This window comes from Miscanthus floridulus, chromosome 16 (assembly GCF_019320115.1).
Source record: "Miscanthus floridulus cultivar M001 chromosome 16, ASM1932011v1, whole genome shotgun sequence".
In the NCBI taxonomy this organism is placed as follows: domain Eukaryota; kingdom Viridiplantae; phylum Streptophyta; class Magnoliopsida; order Poales; family Poaceae; genus Miscanthus; species Miscanthus floridulus.
This window is the reverse complement of record NC_089595.1, coordinates 20,044,981-20,066,351: the sequence shown is the minus strand read 5'-3', so window position 1 is coordinate 20,066,351 and position 21,371 is coordinate 20,044,981. Positions and strand designations below refer to the sequence as shown.

The 21,371-nt window shown below is 44.6% G+C and overlaps 2 protein-coding genes and 1 long non-coding RNA gene across 6 annotated transcripts; 1 reads left to right on the top strand and 2 right to left on the bottom strand.

The window, feature by feature from the left end:
• Window positions 1-261: 261 nt before the first annotated feature.
• LOC136512658 (uncharacterized) lies at window positions 262-780 on the top strand. The gene is made up of 3 exons (XR_010773174.1): window positions 262-347; window positions 525-595; window positions 684-780. It is a non-coding gene; the product is annotated as an uncharacterized lncRNA (long non-coding RNA).
• Window positions 781-1,782: 1,002 nt separating this feature from the next.
• Window positions 1,783-2,335, bottom strand: LOC136510375 (uncharacterized). Its single transcript, XM_066504848.1, has 2 exons — window positions 2,300-2,335; window positions 1,783-2,139 (listed from the first exon to the last, which is right to left on the bottom strand). Exons 1-2 carry the CDS (start codon window positions 2,333-2,335, stop codon window positions 1,783-1,785), a joined length of 393 nt encoding a protein of 130 aa, XP_066360945.1.
• A 110-nt stretch (window positions 2,336-2,445) lies between these two features.
• On the bottom strand, window positions 2,446-8,165 carry LOC136511823 (putative disease resistance protein RGA4). 4 transcript variants are annotated; one of them, XM_066505844.1, is made up of 5 exons: window positions 7,798-8,165; window positions 3,852-7,698; window positions 3,398-3,626; window positions 3,073-3,230; window positions 2,446-2,986 (listed from the first exon to the last, which is right to left on the bottom strand). In XM_066505844.1, exon 2 carries the CDS (start codon window positions 7,598-7,600, stop codon window positions 3,926-3,928), a length of 3,675 nt encoding a protein of 1,224 aa, XP_066361941.1. In that variant the 5' UTR covers window positions 7,601-7,698; window positions 7,798-8,165; the 3' UTR covers window positions 2,446-2,986; window positions 3,073-3,230; window positions 3,398-3,626; window positions 3,852-3,925. The 4 variants fall into 4 exon arrangements, with proteins under 4 accessions (XP_066361941.1, XP_066361942.1, XP_066361940.1 ...); XM_066505845.1 differs by having other exon boundaries at window positions 2,446-2,961; XM_066505843.1 differs by having other exon boundaries at window positions 2,446-3,230; window positions 3,343-3,626.
• Between the last annotated feature and the right edge of the window lie 13,206 nt (window positions 8,166-21,371).

Here is a 21,371-nt window from a genome sequence, read left to right as displayed (position 1 = left end):
GAATAAGTTTCTTAAAAACCTTGTAATAAGGCCAGCTAGCCCAATAGCCCACCCCGACGGGAGGAAAGGCCAGCAGCCTCCAATCCTAGCCCTGGCCGCAAGCGCAGCCCCAACTTGGCTCTCCGCTCTCGGCCTCGACGCGGAGACTGAGAGGAGACCGCGACGGCCGACGGCGATCGCTCCACCTCTGGCCTCCGCGCTCTCCTGCCCTCCTGTCCGGCTTCCGGCTCACGCGTCCCGGCTCCTCCCCCCCCCCCCCCCCCCCCCCACCCCCACCCACACACACACTCTGCAGCAGCCGACAGGCTGTCCCGTAGCGGCAGGTCACTGCCTCACAGGTGACTAAGGTAAGATCCATAACTCTAGTCTGGTCCATACTCCCTACTAGTACTCGCTACTCCACTGCAACTCCGTAGCATGGATTTCTATTATTAAATCTTACTTTGCAATTGCAACATTTCATATCTTAGGGTAGAGAAGTTAGAACACTAGAATGTAAATCCATTTCATATCTTACTTTGCAGTTGCAACATTTGAAGGCTTAAGAAACTCTAAGATGAATTTGCCACGTGAGGGTTTGCCTTCATAAAAAAAGGTGCATGTTCTATACTTGTATTAGTCCATTTCAATACATAGTGTTATCTTGCTTTTTGAAGAACACGCTTTTTAAAAAAAATATGTAGTATTGAGGATGTCGGTACAAGTGGTACGAAATCATGAAGACATATATGGTTTTTTTTTCATCTAAGGCTCAACTTATTTTTTTTCATCTAAGGCTCTTCATTTGGCAGTTTTCTAGCCCCAATGTTCTACATATTGTTTGAGCTCTTTGAATCAATATCGTTACTTGTCTTCTTTGAAACTATGTTATATCTAATAGTCTATGACTATTAAGATTTTTAGCCTTATATTAGTTAGCCCGGGGTGCAGCCCGTTTCTGGATCCGCCACTGGTGCTAATTGACCCCATGCGGCAATTTAAACCATCGGGATGGGCTGTCCTGGTACTCTCATCCGGTTGGTCTGTGTTTCTCGAAAAGTTACTTGAAAAGAGATTTTTACTCTTTTAAAATTCCGTGGACCAACTATCTCGTATTGCACTAAAGGAGAAGTATCACCTAGAGCTTCGACAACATCTTTCAGCCATCTAATATTGTTGATAAGCTACATTGTATGTAAGTAAATTTAGGAATTATTCATGTGTAGTAAAAAAACTAATTACAAGAAGGAAAGAATATTACTATGTTGGGAATTGTTCATCCGCTTCGATCGCTTTTTGGCAAGTCAATGACGCGATTAGGGAAGTGAATTCCTGAAGGACAAGCCAACGATGGCTCCTCGAAAATGTAGTGTCCACGGCCGCCACCACCACGGCGGCCACCTCCACGGCCGCCACCACCACGGCGAGAAGAACTTCCACTTGACATAGTTAGCCCAAACTGTCCAAATAAAATTGTGATAAGATAATTTGCCACCATTTTTCTTAACTAGTCAACTTTGCCACTAATAATACATTGTCATATACGCACATCATATACATTGAAATAAATCTAGACCATTATCTCATAGCCATCCACAATTCTATCACAATGCTACCCGTGAATATCTACATGTCCTCTAAGAGATATAGCTTTTGTCCATAATTGTATCACAAAAAATAATTACTTAGCATCCAATACAAATTGGTATTCAATTCAAGCAAAATCATAGCCATTTTAATCCAATACGGGTAGCAAAATCATTTTAATGCATCAAAATAAAAAATATCGAAAAAAAAGAAAACCTAACCGGGGAGGGCGCGCGGGGGAGGCGCGGCGGCACGCAGGGCAGGCGGGGGAGGGAGAGGCGCGGCAGTGGCCCGCGGGGGAGGCGGGGAAGGGAGAGGCGCGGTGACCGGGACGGCGGCCGGGGACGGGGTGGCGGTGGTCTTGAACGGGGCGATGATGACGGCGACGGAGCTGGGGATGGGGCGACGGGTGATGGCGACGGAGCCGGGGATGGGGCGATGAGCGACGGTGATGGAGATGGGGACGGGGATGGGACCGGCCCAGCGGCGGTGGGCGACGGCGATGACAACAACGACGAGGCGGTGGCGGTGGGCTAGGGCGACGGGGACGACACGGCGCAGAGGGGGGAACTGCTAAGTGCTTGGAGAAGACGAAGCATTTGTAGGTGGGACACTTTAGAACCGGTGCTAGCCTTTGCCCGGTACTAAATTCCTCCATTTAGTACCAGGCAGGACTCCCAACCGGTACTAAAGTTGCTAAGTGGCAGGATCTGAAATTAGGGCCATTTAGTACCGGTTCCAGCCTTTGCCCGGTACTAAATTCCTCCATTTAGTACCGGCCATGCTTCCAACCGGTACTAAAGTTGCTAAATTGGCGGGAGTTGAAACTGTCCGCCTCTAGCAGTTTTCTTTCCCGCGCAATTCTAATAAAATGTTCCATTACGACAAGGTTGTCACATGTATATATGTATATATATATCAAATAGTAGAGATAAAAATTCATCACAAATATTAACTAGAGTACATTACATATGAAATTCATCGTACATATTAAATCTTACATAAATGAGATACTTAGAACCTAGGACCGTCCACATCGTGACCGTTAATCATCGCAATATACAAACTACGATTTATATCGATAATGTAGATTCCTAAGAACCTATCGACATAATCTTGTGCATATATAAAGTCTTACATAAATGAGATATTTAGAGCATAGGATCACATCACGACCGTTAATTTGGGAGACAAAAAGATACACCAATCCTAAAATAATGGTACAACATGAGATCTACGAGTCCACCTACTCTGGCTGAATATCATAAAGGAATCTTGAAATAATTGTCCAAATGTCTTTTGGAGCAAGTGCCACATTTTCATAATAGAAGTATGGTGACCCAATAACCTGCAGTGGGTCCCGGTGGCTATATCATCCATCATCATCATCTGTTTCTGCTTCATCAGCTCACGTGGCAAACTGAAGGACTCAGAGTGACATCATAGTCTCCACGGCTTTGATGGATGACAGAATGGAGTACTGTACATTAGTGACAAGAGAATTACCAGCAGCTGGTAGTGCCGTGAAAACAAACTTGGTCGTTTTTGTCATCCACTGCAGGCCTGTCATCGTTAGCAGAGGCTTGCAACGAAGCTTCCAGATGGCAGTCGTGTGTACATGTGAGTGCCCTCCTTTATGCTTTTTAAGGACAAATGGGTCATGTCTGCACAGAAAAAATGAAAAGCATGGGGGGTAACTAGTTAACAACACGTCCCCATATATGTGCTAAATGAGATTTGATTAACACAGACGAAGGCATGGTTTTTTTACTATACCAACTTATATAAAGGAATTGTGTTGTTGACAAAACACAGTGCGCCTTCCACGTACCTAGTTTAGGCCCTGGCAGTGGAGAATGGTACAGCACGACTCCATGAGTTCTTGAAGCACGACTCCCTGAGTTCTTGAAGCCTTGGGACTGCTTCCATTCACCACGAATTGCTCTCCAAAACTGAGACCGATCAGGATCTCGTTTCAGTAGTACTTCAGTGATTCCGCATCAGCTGATCTCAACACCAAGGGATAGCACATATTTCCAGAATTTCTCTATGCACGTCAACTGCATCCAAGAGACAAGACTGAAAACCAATAGCCGTATAAACCAACAATATGTGGGGTTACATCAGTGAGAAAGGACCATCTAAAAGCCGGAATGAAGATGAAACCCCAAAATCCCACCCCGCAAACCCATCTATCAACCAGTTCGTCAACAAAATAGGAGGGCATGCAAAGCAGGGAAATTTGAAGGAAACAAATTGAATAAGAGGAAAGTGAAAGGTCGTACCTTCATCAGAGCTTCTTGAATGAACGTGTGATACGTCTTCATATTCAAAGCTGTCCAGCAGCTGTTTGATGGCGTTAGTAAAACTGCTTCATGTCTATGGCTGGGCAGCGTTCGATCTTACGGAACTGAAGAGCAGAGTAACTCCCACGACCACCATCGCATCCTAAAGATGCAAGGCTTGGGCAGTCAGAAAGAAACAGTGTTTGTAATGATGGGTGGTCTCCCAAGGAATTGACTGACTGTAACTTATTGCAGTGACAAATATTTAGGGACTCGAGTGCACATAGGTCTCCTGACACAGAGCAGAGCTTCTCACAGCTGAAGATGCCTAAATGTTTGAGGGACGGTGGTAGATTTGGAAGTGTTACCAGGCTATCACAGATTTCTATTGTTAGATGTACGAGGCATGGACGACGAATAATTGGAGACGGCGATTGCTCTAGGGTACCAGTGGTGGATGCAGGGTCGCGGCAATGTTCCAGCGATGTATATGTGTCAAGATGCTCCTCCTTTCCCCATATGAACTCAAGCTTAGGGCATTCCTCAATATAAATAAATCTGATAGATGGGGGAAGAATGAAGAGCTGTGCCATGCTTTCACAACGGTGTATTCTTATCATGTTTAGATGTGACAGGACTTGATCTGTTGTTTGTGTAGGTTTGCCACCTTTCGCTTGTCTGGGCCCTATTAGCTTGTTGCAGGACATAATCCACAGGTTCTTCAAAGATACCAAGCTTTGGAACACTTCTTCTGGCCAGTAGATGAGCACATCACAGTTTTCAATTGTGAAATCTGCAAGATGTTCAAACCATTTCCAGACCCCAGGTGTTAGCTGTGACTGGCTTGATACGAAGAAAAAGTTGCAGCCAGATATGCTCAGTTGTGAGAGAGGTGCGGCTTCTGTGCCACCCAAAGATAGTTCCAGTTTCTGTGATGAATCCCAATTATAATCTATCTGAGGCAGTGTTTCTGTGTCACGGACAGACAGCATTAGCTTAGAAATTGAAGACATGTGCCTTGATTTAACTATTCCTAAGGAGAGCAGCGCCTTGCCTTCATCCAGCCTTACAACCTTGAGCTTTGGTGCTTCAGGTAGGCTAGTCATCTTTGGACAGTTTTTTATATCAACCTCCTCAAGTACAGGAAAGGTTAATTCATCTTCTTTTCCTTCTGTTGCGACCCATCTCTCCAAGCTCTCCAAATCATGTAACCGGAGTTGCTTCAGTGCTGGAAATGGCGTAGACACCATATGGCTGCATAGGCTTCGCAATTTGTCCAAATTTTCCAAATACAGAACTTCAAGGGCTTTGAAACGGCAGAATTGAGGAAATTCCTCACACAGCGTACAACCAAGCAGATGGAGCTCAGTCAAGTGCTGCAACAGACTAAGATCTGTTATCCATGACGGTAAATTGGTGCCTTTGTAGGACTTTATGCTTAGCATCTCCAGCCGATGATGAGGTTTAAGGGCATCTAACACCTCATTATGAGAATCTGGTTTCTCACGGGCATCATCATTCCACTCGAGAGATAAGTGTGTGAGTCTCTCTTTATTTTCAAGACTGGCTGCTTTTGCAAGCACTTCTGTTACATTTTGCAGACCACTTAACTCTAACTCTCCACCAAGGTTTAAGTTTTGAAGTTCTCCGATAGTACTACATCCCAAGCCACCACCAATAACAAAATATGTTAGAGTCTGCAGAGAAGTGATCTGTCCAAGTCCTGGAGGCATGCACGTCAATGATATGCATCCATTGGTATAGAGGTGTCGGAGGTTTGCCATATACTTCATATCCTTTGGAAGTTGACGAAGGTTTATGCAATGAGAGATGTCCAACGTTTGTAGATTATACATAATGCTTATACCTTCAGGAAGTTTCTCGAACCTATATGACGACAGATTAAGATACCTTAGGTGTTGTATGTGCCTTGTAAGCTGTTCCTGTCTTAAATATCGGAAGTTGTAAGCTGGAAGGTGTAATGCTCGCAGTGAAGTGTACTTTGATATATCAAGGGAGTCAGCATATTCTGTAGAAAACAACGTATGGAGCGTTGCGGTTTGTTTCTTCAATAGATGATTCAGTAGACTTGTAACATGTTCTTTCCAGAAAACAGTACTAACACCATACATTGATAAGAAGACGTGGCGGGTCGGATTTAGCAACAGCTTGTTGACGCTCGGCTTACCAACTATAGTGACACATTCTGTCCCCAGAACAGATAGAGCAACGTCATGCATGAGATCATGTATCTTGCATATGGTTGACTTACGAAGCGACAACATTCCAGAATAGGCAATTCGAAGTGTTTGCCTGACATCTTGAAAGAATGACCTCCGAGTTAGCTCCTCGAAAATATATTTTCCTACGGTTTCTGGGTTGTCATCCTCCTGCACAGGTATGAAGTCATGTGCCATCCATAGTTGAATCAAGAGGTCCACATCGATCTCATAATCTTTAGGAAATAAAGCACAAAATGCAAAGCACTGCTTCATATCTGAGGACAGGTCATCAAAACTGAGCTTGAGGATCGGTAAAATTCCGGTTTTCTCACTACAAATGTTACTTTTAGCTAATATATCCTTCCATTCATTTATACTAGTCCTGTTACTCAACATAGAGCCAAAGGCTTTGGCAGCCAAGGGAGATCCAACGCATCGACAAACAAATCCACTGAGAATGCCATCTTGCTCTTCAATATTTGGATTTTGCAAGCTGAATGCTCTGCTCTGGACAATTTCCTTTAAATGCTCGTCACTCAGATTCTCGATATTATGGGCTTCAGCTACACCCATGGTCATAATGTGAGCCACTTCTGCATCACGAGTTGTTGTTAGTACTGCACTGCCCTTGCCACCCTGCTTAAGGCAGGTCTTTAGTTTTCCCCACTTATCAGCATCCCGATTCCATACATCATCTAACACAATGAGGTACTTTTTTCCACTTATTATACTCTGGAGCTCCTGCAATGATTTTTCACGACCTTTCTCATTGGTCTGGCAGATGTTGCTTGCAATGGTACTGACATCGAAATCATCTGACACGCAGCACCACCTCCGAAGCTCAAAGTGCTTCTCGATTGCAGGGTCATTGTAAATGAGTTGCACAAAGGTGGTCTTGCCCATCCCACCCATCCCAACAATTGGAAGAACCATGAGATCCATGTTGCTAGCTTGATCAAGGAGCATCCCCACGATTTTCTTCTTCTCCCGATCTCTAGATCTGCTAAGAATATCTCTGTCGGAGTCAATGATTATGGAATCTGTCTGTCGCCACTGCCTTGATGGCTGTGCTTGCTGCAAGTGTCTGAAACCAAATGTATTCATCTCGGTGACCAGGGCCTCGATGGTTTGCACAATCCTGCATAGCTTCTTGCCCATCCTGTAACGGAATACAATGGGATTACGAGCGGGGACTAGGAGCCTTGCTACCTCCGATCCAAGCTTGCTGTGGTGGGCCTTCTTCTTGGCTTCTCGCCGAAGCGCTTCGTACTTGAACTCATCAAAGACGTCGTTGGCCTCATAGGCCGCTGTCTTGAGGTCTTTGAGCCAAGCTGCTACTTCAGGTCGGGAGGCTCCTTTCTCCTCCGCATCCTGGATGATGTGCAGGATTGCTGGCAGCTTGCGCTCCAGGGTCTTGCGCTGCTCCTCCATGCCTTCCATCACCTTGTATTGGTCCAGCAGGTAGCTGGATGCCTTCTCCTTCACCGTGGAGATCAGTGGCCCGATCACTAACAGTAACTCGGCCATGGTTGCTTCTCCGCCGGCAGGAACACAAGTACACAACCAACAGGAATCCGGCTGATCTATCCTCCTCCGATCCGGCCGTGCGCCCGCAGCTCGATCTCCTGCATGCAACCAGCAGAATAAGCAGCTAATTTAGTCCCACCACAAGGCACAAACTCTAAGCAGAAATTAAGTTTGAGCAAAGAAATAAGTGAACGAACCAGTACTATTCGTTTCTACAAATTGCTTCAAGTAATTAGCTTCTCCGCGACACTGGTGACGACACCGGGCTCGGGAAGGACCAACGTCGGGGCGGCGCGTCAGCTCGCGGTGCTGCCGGTGCGCTAGCTGGTGGTGGCGCAGGCGGACGGTAGGCGGAGGAGCGGCGGGACAGCGCCGCCGCGCACGGCGCACCGGCGGCGGTGTATCGCGGGGACGACCGGTGGCCGCGCGAGGCGGTCTGACGGCGGCGTGGTTGCCACACCGGCGGCGGAGCGGACCGGCTGCTGGAGCTCCTAGGCGGGCGAGCTCGAGGTTCCCAGGCCGCCGGGGAAAAGCAAAGGCGAAGGCAACGCAAGTGGTGGAGGTGCCTTCCCTTATCCCCCACAGCCTGACGTGTCTTGGGCCTTTCTTTATTTGCCATGACATGTGAAACCGATACCCCTCCTCGCGCGCCTCCATGACATGTGGGCCAGAAGGGAAGTGGCGGGCCTACAGCACTGCAAAGGTGAGGAAAGTATTAGGTACCGTGTCTTCTCTCACCCCGGCGCCGGGCCCACCAGCGCATAATCTCATTTTATTCTAGGGCCAGTTTGGTTGTCGAAAAATTTGGCAAAACGACACTGTAGCGTTTTCGTTATTATTTGGCAATTAGTGTTCAATCATGGTCTAATTAGGCTTAAAAGATTCGTCTCGTGAATTTCGTCTAAACTGTGTAATTAGTTTTATTTTTTATTTATATTTAATGCTTCATGCATGCGTCCAAAGATTCGATGCGACGGAGAATCTTGAAACCCTAGTTTCTTTTGTTGCTTTTATCTCATCTTTATGACCGAGTCTTTAGCGCAATGTTCCCAGCGATTCACAAATAGGGTTTACAAAACCGACGAAAACCACCGCTCCGGTCCGACACCGGTTCGGCCGCACAATAAACCGCCCGAATTCAAAATTTTCAAATTTGGAATTTTTGAATTCGGACGGTTTACCGTAAGGATTTTACCGGTTACCGAGCGGTTTTTACCGGTTGCGCTGGCAATTCATTTTTTGAATTTGTCCGGTTTTTACCGATTACAGACCGGTTTTCGGTAAAAATCGAAACCGCCGGGGTCGGTATCAGGTAAAAACCATTTTGGATTTATTCGGGATGGATCCAAATATACATAATCGTCTTCTTGGCTCGGCCCTGCCTGCGTTTGTGGATTTTTGTGGGGGATCCAAAGCGTCATGGCCCAAGTAGCAGGGAGGGAGCTCCCGATATAAACGGGCCTAATTCTATCAACGGGCCTAATTCTATCAATTTTGAAGACATATACCTGTTCTACCAATTTAATGAAAAATTATTAATAGACTATCAGCCCGAAAATCCTATCTATCTTTCGGTAGATAGATAACTAAACATCTATAACACAACAGTAGCCCAATAATAGGCCCACAAACAGCCCAAAGACCTATCTCAACATTTTAGATGGACTATCTCAACATGTTTTACGAAATAAAATTGATGAATGCAAAAAAAGTTGAGCAAAAAAATGTTGGTGAATGCAAAAAAAAATTTGATGAATGTCAAAAAAAATGTTGAGCCAAAAAATGTTGATGAATGAAAAAAAAATTGGTGCGTGAAAAAAATTGTTGAGGAATAATCAAGGTTCAAGAAAACGCTAGGCGCTAGGCAGGCGCTAGCCTACTGACTAGCACCTAGGAAGATTAAACGTAGATTAAACGTGATTAATCGATTGTGTGTGTTTTTATTTTTGTGCTGCTGAGAATAAGATTAGTAGTAAGTACTAAGTAGTAAAACAAGTCAGTGAACATACCTCAATCCAATATCTACCCCATAAAGACTAAAGAGGTAGCACACATAAAGACTAGCAGACTGCAGACCCCAATCCAATTCATTGACCAACTAGGCAACTAGCACTAGCAGACATCAAACTTGCAGTTGCATATTAAGTAAATTTCGATTCCAATTCTTGCAAACTTGCAAAGAAGTGGTGAAAAGACTTGCAATTTTGATCCCCACACATCTTGTTTCCCTTTTACCTGGCTCTTCTGCATGCTTTTTTCCTACTCTCCAGCCCGCACGGCCACACATAGCCCATCAAGCCGCCGAGGCTACCGCTTTTTCGTGTTTCTACGCCGCTTAAGCACTGTCTCACGCCTATGCGCAGCACTTAGACATGTCCAGAGTTTTATTGAACGCCTAGGCCCTAAACGAGATGCTAGGGGTCCGCTTCAGGTTTAATCGAGAGTAAACGAGGTTTAATTAGGTTTTTTCGAACCATGGGAATAATGTCTGTGAGTGTAAAAAAGTTAAAGAAAAATGGTGGTACATATAAAAAAAATATTGGCTAGCGTCAAGAAATGTTGGTACAATTAAGCCAAATGTTCTTTTTCAGAAAATGTTAATGAATGTTAACAAATGTTGATGGATGTTAAAAAAATGTTGTACATGAGCTTAATATAGACTTTAAAGATGAGTTGCACCCTATTTGCCAGCGTGACTGTGATGGGCCTTGATGGGTCGCAATCGTTACCTATGGTAACGCAATTTCAATTTGATATTATCAATGTGGGCCTAAACGTGCCTCACATTGCTGATGCCTCGCGAAGCAGTTTAGACGCTGATGATGTTTCTTGTCCAATCCGGTTCGTTCTCTAAGGGCGACGGCGCCGCTGTGTAAGGGTGGGGCAGGGGTTCGGGGACTTTTTGGGCCTGCGTGAGAAGGTCTTCTTCTTAATGCAATGCCTGGGGTGGTCATACCCTCGCAGGTCCAGTTTCTTGTCCAATAGAAGTTGATGAAATCACAGTGTATTAGCTGGTAGATAACGTTTGGATTCACTGTGATCTTCTGTCCGCCTGCAGTTTAGATGCTAACGGTGTTTAGAAGATCACCTGCATTAGAGGCTGTTTGTTTGAGCTTTCTGCCAGTTTCTCAACGTGAAAAGCTAGAAGGTTAAACAAATAGTGAATTTCTCATGCAGCTTCCGTAAAGCTGGAAGCTCAGAAAAGTGAGTTTATACGTAAAACTGGAAAGCACAGTTTTGTGAACTTTTCGTAGCCTTTTGAGCTCAGAAAGCTAAACACATCTTATAAAAGCTAGTGATGGCTTTTCAGAATAAAAAAGCCAGCAACAGCTTTTCAGAAAAGTACAAAAGCTGAAACAGGCCCTCAGGTACATATACATATCCTTACGTACATCTCTCTTGCAAGCACCGATTCCACAACATACAGGATCAAGCCAAATTTTACTCGCACATCACGTTTCCCCCCGAAATACAGTGGTGAGGCACGTGTGAATATTCATTCCTATAAATACACACACAACACTACTGCTATGAGGACAAAGTCATCACGGATGCATTGCTGCTTAGCTGTCTATGGGCATGTCATCTACCACTAAAATAATAATGCAAGCTAAATTATTAAAATAAATTCAAGAACATATGAATACCCGAACCAAGTCGAGGACTCGAACTCAGTTGAGTAGGTTTCAGCATAAGAAACCTTATGATATCACTACTGGAGGATTGACTATTAGTGCGGGTCGGGAACCCCTTTAGTGCCGGGCATCCGATCGGTACCGCTTCTTCGGTATTAAATGCAAAGTGTTTTCATACCAGGTAGCTCAACCGTACTAAACACGCCATTTAGTACCGGTTCGAAAAAAAAAATTCTGAACAGCCTAGAGGCTCCTAGACGCGCATTGTCGCAAGTCACAAATCAGACAATTTCGACGCAAAATATGTGGGAACGCGGTGCGGGGATTCGAACTTGGGAGACTTCAAGCCTCGCGCAAGGCTTACTTACCATCTCATCTATATAGCACATGTAATGGACAAAGAGATGCTTTCGTTTTGAAGTAACTCGTGAATGACCTTTTCGTACCGGGTCATAACATCACCGGGTACTAAAGGGTACCTCATGACCCAGTACTTCCAATTATTTGCTCAGCCCATTTGATTGATGATTGAGATGGAGAAAGAACAGACACAAAACAAAGCTGAAAAACCTATCTTGCACGCTGCCATCGACTAGACAACGTATATTTGTATTTGGCAATTTCCGTACGTATTGCAATCACTAGTGGCACTTTCACTAGGCTGGCTAGACTGTGTCTCTGTGGCCACAAACATGACCAAATCTCTGATCAAAATCGTGAAAGCTTTGCAGCATAAAAGGATAAACACAGGACGATGACATATATATGTGACGAATTCCGGAGAAGAAAGCGAAAAATCAGACATTACTGCTGCGGACCACGGATGGAAGCGCCGAGGACCCCTGCCGGAGTCGGTCAGACGCCGAGGACGCGTTCGGCCGGGGTGGGAGCCGCCGGCGACCCTCGTCGGTTCCGCCCTCTCCTTCCACGCAACGGCAACGCCATCGGGCACCGCGATCTGGCCCCTGGCGGCCGAGCGCTGGGCCCAAATTATAGTGGGCCTCGATGCTCGAACGGGCCTGCTTGCAGGCTTGAAGTCGGTCAGGATTCCACTTTAAGATGCGTGTGCATATAATTAATTAAGCGAACGGACTAGATGGAGCATGCTGGCGGCCCAGGTGCATTGCGACGAGGGCTGGGGACCACCATGTGCTAGCATGCTGGCGAGAAGTGGGTAGAGCTGAAAGGACGGATAGGTGTTGGGTGATGTGAGTTTTGATTTCAAACTTTTCAACTTAGACCATGTTTAGTTCTAAAAAAGTGTTACAGTAGCCATCATATCGAATCTTGCGATACGTGCATAGAGCATGAAATGTAGACGAAAAAAAACTAATTGCACAGTTTGATTGGAAATCGCGAGACGAACGTTTTGAGCCTAATTAGTCCATGATTGAACACTAATTGCCAAATAAAAACGAAAGTGCTATGGTAGCCAAATTCCCAAATTTCACGAACTAAACACAGCCTTACTTATCTCTCTAACGGTGCATTTAGTTTTAATTCCGATTAAACTATGAGCCTTTTCGAAATTTTTCTAATGGATTGAGATCCCACATGACTATATTTTTTTTTGTTTTTGTTTTTTTAGTTTCATCATTTTAGATATATTAGCTCAACATTTTTATATATTAGCTCAACGTTTAAGATACACTATTTCAACAATATATACTACGCAAAATATTGAACCAGTTTATCTAAAGTGTTGAACTAGGTTTCCACAAATGTTGAATCTAGACTTTTGAAATGTTGAAATAATATATACTAGCTCAACATTTTTTATGTATTAGCTCAACATTTTAGATACACTATTTTAACAATTAATACTACACAAAATGTTGAACTAGATTACCTCAATGTTGGCTTGATGTATCTCTTTTTCCTGGAGATGATGTTAGGCCTGTTCGTAATGATGAGCTTAAAATTCTTTATGCTATGGTTAAATCAAAGTTTCTCCTGTCAAACCCATGATTGCTCAATGGTTAGAAAATTTCAAGATGACTGGTCCTATTGAGTGTACCTCTTTAATTACTAGCATCGCTTCAAAAGTTGGAGCACTTGATGGTGTTGCAATCCCTTACATCCCAACACCTCACTCTATTATTAATGAAGCATATCTTATTCAAGGTCACATTCTTATGCATGATGCAAACCAGTCACTCGTGTTTTTCTTCCCCAGCTATATAAATGAAATCCTGTTACCTAACCCCGGAGCTAACCCTTCCTCTTGTGCCACAAGAGGAAGCTCGTAGGAGTAGTGTCTCTGGCAGGGCAACCAGAAGCAGGTCTAGAAAAAGTGGGGCTCGATGCCTAGAAAAGCTTCACAGAGATGGATAAAGATAGAAATTTGAAGAATGGAATTGGGATTGAGATGGAAAAGTTCAATCCCGTAAAAGAAAAGAAGGCCGCGAGAAATGAATGTGCGGGTAGGCCAAATCCGCGTAGGAAAAATGACTCGAAGACGACGGCTTCCTTGGTCTCGGGGGTGGGGAAATCCTCACCTGCGCCGGGCCGCCAAATGCCTGTCGCCTGGTCTGGCAAGACACCATTCCACACCAGAGTGTTGAGCTAGTCCAAGGTCTACCGCGATGGCCATCACTCTCGGTCGCGAGACGGCGGGCTTCCCGCGCTGGCGCTCACCTTCTTCTTCGGCTTCTTCACGACTCGCTGCTTTGGCACCATGGATCCCTCGCTACGCTCGGGGGCTATGCGGCAGCAGGCGGTGGAATGGATCCCTCACTACGCTCGGGGGCTCCAGGCCGGAGATGCGGCGAAGTTTGGAAGGTGAGTGGCGGCGTGCAGGGTTGAGTTCCTGTGTGGCTGCGCGGTTGGAGTGTAGGGGACCGTGACGCCTAAGAGGGGGAGTGAATTAGGCAACTTAAAAATCTACTTCTTAATTATGGCATCTTTTTCTAACCTTAGCAAAACCTATGCAAAAGATAAACTATCTAAATGTTACGGAGAAGAAAGCGAAAAATCAGACATTACTGCTGCGGACCACGGATGGAAGCGCTCACCTGCGGGAGGCCCTGCCGCCCCAGCCGGAGTCGGTCAGACGTCGAGGACGCGTTCGGCCGGGGTGGGAGCGGCCGGCGACCCTCGTCGGTTCCGCCCTCTCCTTCCACGCAACGGCAACGCCATCGGGCACTGAGATCTGGCCCCTGGCGGCCGAGCGCTGGGCCCAAATTGTAGTGGGCCTCGATGCTCGAACGGGCCTGCTTGCGCGCTTGAAGTCGGTCGGGATTCCACTTTAAGATGTGTGTGCATATAATTAATTAAGCGAACGGACCAGATGGAGCATGCTAGCGGCCCAGGTGCATTGCGACGAGGGCTGGGGACCACCATGTGCTAGCATGCTGGCGAGAAGTCGGTAGAGCTGAAAGGACGGATAGGTGTCAGCTAGTGATGTGAGTTTTTTTCCTGTTCGGCTGGGCTCAAACGATCGTATACGATCGTGGATTATTACTGTTGGCTGGTTTGGTGTGAGAGAAAAATACTGTTCTAGCTGGAAATTTACGATCGTTTACGACCAAGCGAACAGGCTGTTTGATTTTAAACTTCTCAACTTACTTATCTCTCTAACGGTGCATTTAGTTTTAATTCCGATTAAACTATGAGCCTTTTCAAAAATTTTCAAACGGATTGAGATCCCACATGACTGTATATATTTTTTATTTTTGTTTTTTTACTATCATCATTTTAGATATATTAGCTCAACATTTTTATATATTAGCTCAACGTTTATGATACACTATTTCAACAATATATACTACGCAAAATATTGAACCAGTTTATCTAAAATGTTGAACTAGGTTTCCATAAATGTTGAATCTAGACTTTTGAAACGTTGAAATAATATATACTAGCTCAACATTTTTTATGTATTAGCTCAACATTTTAGATACACTATTTTAACAATTAATACTACACAAAATGTTGAACTAGATTACCTCAATGTTGAGCTAGGTTTGCAGAAATGTTGAATTGCCTTGAGGTTGATGCATAAATGGCTTGCTGTATCTCTTTTTCCTGGAGATGATGTTAGGCCTGTTCGTAATGATGAGCTTAAAATTCTTTATGCTATGGTTAAATCAAAGTTTCTCCTGTCAAACCCATGATTGCTCAATGGTTAGAAAATTTCAAGATGACTGGTCCTATTGAGTGTACCTCTTTAATTACTAGCATCGCTTCAAAAGTTGGAGCACTTGATGGTGTTGCAATCCCTTACATCCAAACACCTCACTCTATTATTAATGAAGCATATCTTATTCAAGGTCACATTCTTATGCATGATGCAAACCAGTCACTTGTGTTTTTCTTCCCCAGCTATACAAATGAAATCATGTTACCTAACCCGGGAGCTAACCCTTCCTCAGTGTTTCTGGCAGGGCAACAAGAAGCAGGTCTAGAAACGAGGCTACCACTTCAATTGAAGTGGGGCTCGATGCCTAGAAAAGCTTCACAGAGATGAATAAAGATAGAAATTTGAAGAATGGAATTGGGATTGCGATGGAAAAGTTCAATCCTGTAAAAGAAAAGAAGGCCGTGGAGAAACGGATGTGCGGGTAGGCCAAATCCGCGCAGGAAAAATGACTCGAAGATGACGGCTTCCTTGGTCTTGGGGGTGGGGAAATCCTCACCTGCGCCGGGCCGCCAAATGCTCGTTGCCTGGTCTGGCAAGACACCATTCCACACCAGAGCGTTGAGCCAGTCCAAGGTCTACCACGCTGGCCATCACTCTCGGTCGTGAGACAGCGGGCTTCCCGCGCTGGCGCTCACCTTCTTCTCCGGCTTCTTCACGACTCGCTGCTTTGGCACCATGGATCCCTCGCTACGCTCGGGGGCTATACGGCAGCGGGCGGTGGAATGGATCCCTCACTATGCTCGGGGGCTCCAGGCCGGAGATGCGGCGAAGCTTGGAAGGTGAGAGGCGGCGTGCAGGGTTGAGTTCCTGTGCGGCTGCACGGTTGGAGGCGAAAGGTTTTGAGCAGGAACAATGGAGATGGAATCTGAAGAGTTGGCGGAGTAAATGGGAAGAGATCCCGTTACCCGCACGCGATTCGTTTCATGAAGGAGACGGTGCCGTTTTCCATCAAATGGCACCTGGGAAACTCAACCGCTAGCGCTTGACGGTGGGGAACGAAAAAGGTGGGCACATGGCCCACCTGTCCCCAACCCGGTACTAAAGGGGGTGTGCCACATTAGTACCGTGTTGGGGAAGAAACCGGTACTAATGTGCACCCTTTAGTACCGGTTGGTGCCCTCAACCGGTACTAAAGGGGCTCACGGGCGCCCCCTCAAGGACTAGCCGTTAGACCGGTACTGAGCCTCGGGACGAGAGGTCATTTTTCTAGTAGTGTATTGAAAAATGATAAATCCAGGGAGAGATTATAGCAGGGCACCGAACATTGGTGGCATAATTTCCACCCCACATATATATTATCATGTCACCATATTGAAAAATAAGGAGATGATTTTTAAAAAAATTGTTGTTGTATTATATTTAACAAAAAATAATTTTGTTATTTCATGCACAGATGCTTGCACTATATTATTCGACAGCAAAAACATTTACTATTTGTTGGCACAATTTCTCAATAAAACAACAAAAATAAATGCATATAAGAAAATTTCTCACAGTTGGTACAATTTTTTCTAAAAAGTGCGACTGTACAATAATATGGATGTACTACCCACTAGTAATGATGGATCAATAATTCAATCAAGGCGTACATGTACACCAGACTACTCCAAGGCTGAAATCGTTCCAAGTGAAATGGTAGAGTTTATTTTCACCTCGTCTATTTACTTTGTCCACTTAACCCCCTAAACAAGGTTTTGGCTCACTTTACTCCCCCGAACTATTTCATTTGGTCCAATCTACTCTCTAATTAGATTTCTCTTTTTTGTTTCTTCGCGTACAAATTGAATTTTAATTTCAGATTTTGTCAGTTGACTTATAACATGATGCTCCATGTTAAAAAAATATTAGAATTTTTTCATGATTACTTTTCGTACAGTTTTGTATATCAAGATCAATTTAGTATTAAATATTCCTAACCTATGAAAATAACCATGAAACATTCTTAGTTTAATTTTCTAACATAAGGCATCATGTTTTGTATATGCTCACAAAATTTGAACTCAAAATTCAAGTCATACACGAAGAAACAAAAAAGATAATTCTAATTAGGGGGTAGATTGGACCAAATGAAATAGTTCAGGGGAGTAAAGTGAGCCAAAACCTTGTTTAGGGGGTTAAGCGGACAAAGTGGATAGGTGAAAGGAGTAAAATTGACTTTTTCCTTTCCCAATAATGTATATATAGCATTTGCAATCAATCTGTAGCGCATATATTCATATTAAAAAGATCAATGATGTGGATCTAAACACCATATCGATATCATGGATGCGTATCTAAACTTATGTGTGATGGCAATATCAGTAGCTTTTAGTAGAATTGAAACGATCATGGTATGTGAAGTGGCCACGTCACATGCATCTATCATGCATGCCACAGTGCTGAAGTCTGGAGTCCTTATCTGTACTTTGATCCGTGCAACAGTAGTACATCATATCATTCATCCAAATTCAGGAACTTTGAGCTAGCTAGTACAACAAAACCACCAAAATTCGTTAACGCTAATTATTATTGTTCATTTTCCTACAGTCGTCTTTGAGCTAGCTAGTACAACAAAACCACCAAAATCTCTACCTAATATTAAAGTAACCATCGTGGTTGTTTTCCAAAAAAGTCCCTCAACTTTTTCGTAATCAACCCGCGGTCCTTTGGATATGTCTTGATGATTTTGTAAAAAGATCCCCAAACTTTACTATTAAAACGTAAAAGGTCCTCGTGATATTGCTGTGGACCATCGGCTCCGACTCCGTTCGGCTTGCTAAAATTTAGCTGAATTGGCTGAAAAACACTGTTCCGGCTGAAAAAACAAGCTGAATAGTGCAGATTATAAGATAAGCCGAACGGAGCCTCCATATCCAAATTGAATCCACGTGCTCTGCTAACCTGCTCCGACTCCGGAGGCCAGGTACCATACGCCAACCAACAACAAAGCTAAGAAACCTTTCAACCCTAGATGCCGTAGTTGCATGACCTGGACCCCTATCCTCTCTCCATCACCTCAAAAATGGGTTGCCCACATCCTCCGCGCTCCCCTCTGGTGCTGCCCGCATGGCCATCGATGGCCGGATACCGGATTCCGGCGAAAGTCCGGTGAGAAGCCACGGCACACCGGGCGGCGCGTATGGCGAGAAACGGCATCGACCTTTTCGTGTCCCCTGTTAAGCTCGTTTGATGCAGTAGTGGGCTGGGCCGCATGGTGTTGCAAGGCTTGTGTCCGCCAGCAGGCCGAGCAAGCAGCTGGACAGAGGACATGCTTGCGTGGGCTGCCAGGCCATGCATGCATGATGCGTCTGAGTGGGCAAACCACGAGCGCCGCCAGACATCGAGCAGCACGGCACGGTGGCGCGACACGAGCACACAGCAGGTCATTGGCAAGCTAGGCTTGGTTCTGTCAATGGCTACACCGCTTCGTGCTGTAGCCAAACAAATACGATCTGTAAGACTGTAACAATGCGATTGTATTGTCAAAGAAAGTTTCTTTACGAAACTGACTTCAAACCTGCATTTCGCCAAAAAAAGAAAAAAGAAAAAGACTTCAAATCTGCAGGATATATGAGTGGTGGATCAAATAAAATAAGCAAAATTATAATGGGCCTACATGGATCGTCATTGTTATCTTCGGTCCAATCCATGATGGGCTTCTGGGCTTGTATACTCGTATTCTAACTGAATGAATGCAGACGCAGAGCAGAGTGATGGGCCTGAATGGATCATAATTTTTATTTTCGATCCAACCATCATCATGATGGGTTGGTTCGCTTGTGGGCCCGTACTCGTATTGTATGGGCCATCAGGCCTACAGAAAAATCTCAAGGAAGGCTGTATTTTGGGCGGGTCATGAGGGAGGCCTGCAGAAAAAAAAAAAACAAGGGCTGCAAATGGGCAAAAAACTGAAAATGGTATAAATTCGGCAGAAACATATGTAGAAGTTCCCAAATTTTCTGAAAAATTGCAAAGCTGAAGGTAAAGTTATGAGCTAAATCCCTGGAAATTTCAACTACAAACTCCATTTCATTTGAAAGATATGAAAATGGAAATCTTCAGGGTGCAAATACAATACATGAAAAGGATAATCACCACCAATCTTTGCCATTTCCTATTTGTTGTACATTGCATGCTGTAGATTGCATTATTATGGTGCTAGTAGATGAGCTGAAAAGATCACAAGATTGGTCGCCAGCATAAACCAGGAAGCCTATGTTCTCATCTCAACTGCATTTAGTGGCAATTGAATTGAGGTGATATGAGACCTGGTGCACTTAACCCATTACTTATGATTTATGATGAAGGCCAGAATCCAGATGCTTGTTTGTGACTCAAGCATTCACCGGACCAACGGGATTTGAGAGCTTTTAAATCATAGATCATGAGTCTTCATCAAATATCAACAGAGCTTAGCTGCCTTTTGTTAATATAACTCTATTGTGTTGGATATTACTTCCTCTTGTCTGAGTTACTTTCTATTATTATTTGGGTTTTTCAGAGAAGGAGATACAGGGTTAATACTTTGCCTTTTTTTTACATAGTTTGCCACTAATCGCATCTCTCTGTAACACACAGTCAGTGCAGTATTCACGCGCAGTTGATCCAAAACGTTACAACGAAATCACAAAATGGTAATCTACTTTTTTAGATAATGGATAGCAATCCGGCTTCAGCCTCCTCAAACAAAGAGGGTCAATCCATAATTATTACATAAAGTAGCTTTTTGCTACGATCCCGCAAAGTTTTTAACAAATAAACCAACTCAAAATCCAATTCTCAAATTGAAGGACCATCCATTTGAAATAAAAAAAAACGAAGTGCTTCCATCTTGAAGGACCGACTTGCTAAAACGAAGAGGTCCCGATCGCTTTCACTTCGCTACAACTTGGTCCAAAACCGGAGCCAGTGTGTTCCCCTGAATAATACCTAAAAAAAGATTTTGGTCGGCATCTGTCAAAAACCACATTATTTCTAGTCGGCTATATTGCCCAACATAAAACTGTAGCCCGCGTCAATAAGTATAGATTTGGATTACACCCCTTGCTCAGCCCATTGGTAGAACAGATCGTTCATACTTGATGGTGGGGAGATACCCAAAGCCGCGACTCGTAAAATATGGCTTTCGTATTATTTTTCAGTGGAAGGAGTAATCGATCGATCATTGGCTAACACACATTGGCAAGATTTAGTGATTGCATTTTTGGATTGAGCTAGCTGGCTATACGTTCTTGCATTGGTCCCAGAACCGGTGGAATGTATTCAAAACCGTCCTGTATGTCCGTGGTCCATCGAAATTATTGCATCGGTTGCCATGACCTCGATCTGCAGACTGTGCTGTTATACGGTTTAGGTGGTGTACTTGCCCCTGTTCCTGTAACCTAGTAGTTGCACACTGATGTTATATGTCCAGAGTCCAGACAACAAGGACATCTAGTACACATACATAATGTCGATCTGCCTTGTGAGATAGATGGACCCATCGTGACAGAGAAGTCAGGCTATTGATCAGAGAGTACCTAAGGTTGCATTATTGGGACTGCTGGGAGCAAGCAATGCAAGTTTTCAGTTGAGTCCCGGCAAGGAGATGTTGAAAGTTGGGATTGGATCCACAAACAAGTTGTGGACCTGATCCATCTCAATGCAACCACATTTCCACGCTAACAAAGTAAGACCACTTGTCAGGCATTGTTCAGGAACTAACCATAGTTTAATTCGAGGCCAGGATTGATTTTAGTTTCTTTCCAGTGGGGTTGGGCGGTGGCCAGTGACGGATCGGAGAGAGGCCAGGTTTGATTCTAAATGAATGGGAGAGAGATGAGAGATCAATGATTGGCGCCCGGCCAGTCAGAGGAAATTCAGAATCAGGGGCAGATGGACGTACGGGACCTGATCGATCCCAACCACATTTCCGCGCCAACGAATTAAGACCACCGGCCACCGTGATCTCGAGAGGCCGGCGCGGCTCCCCGGCGCCGCTAGCTGAGTTCAGGTACTACCTAGCTTCTCCGGCGTC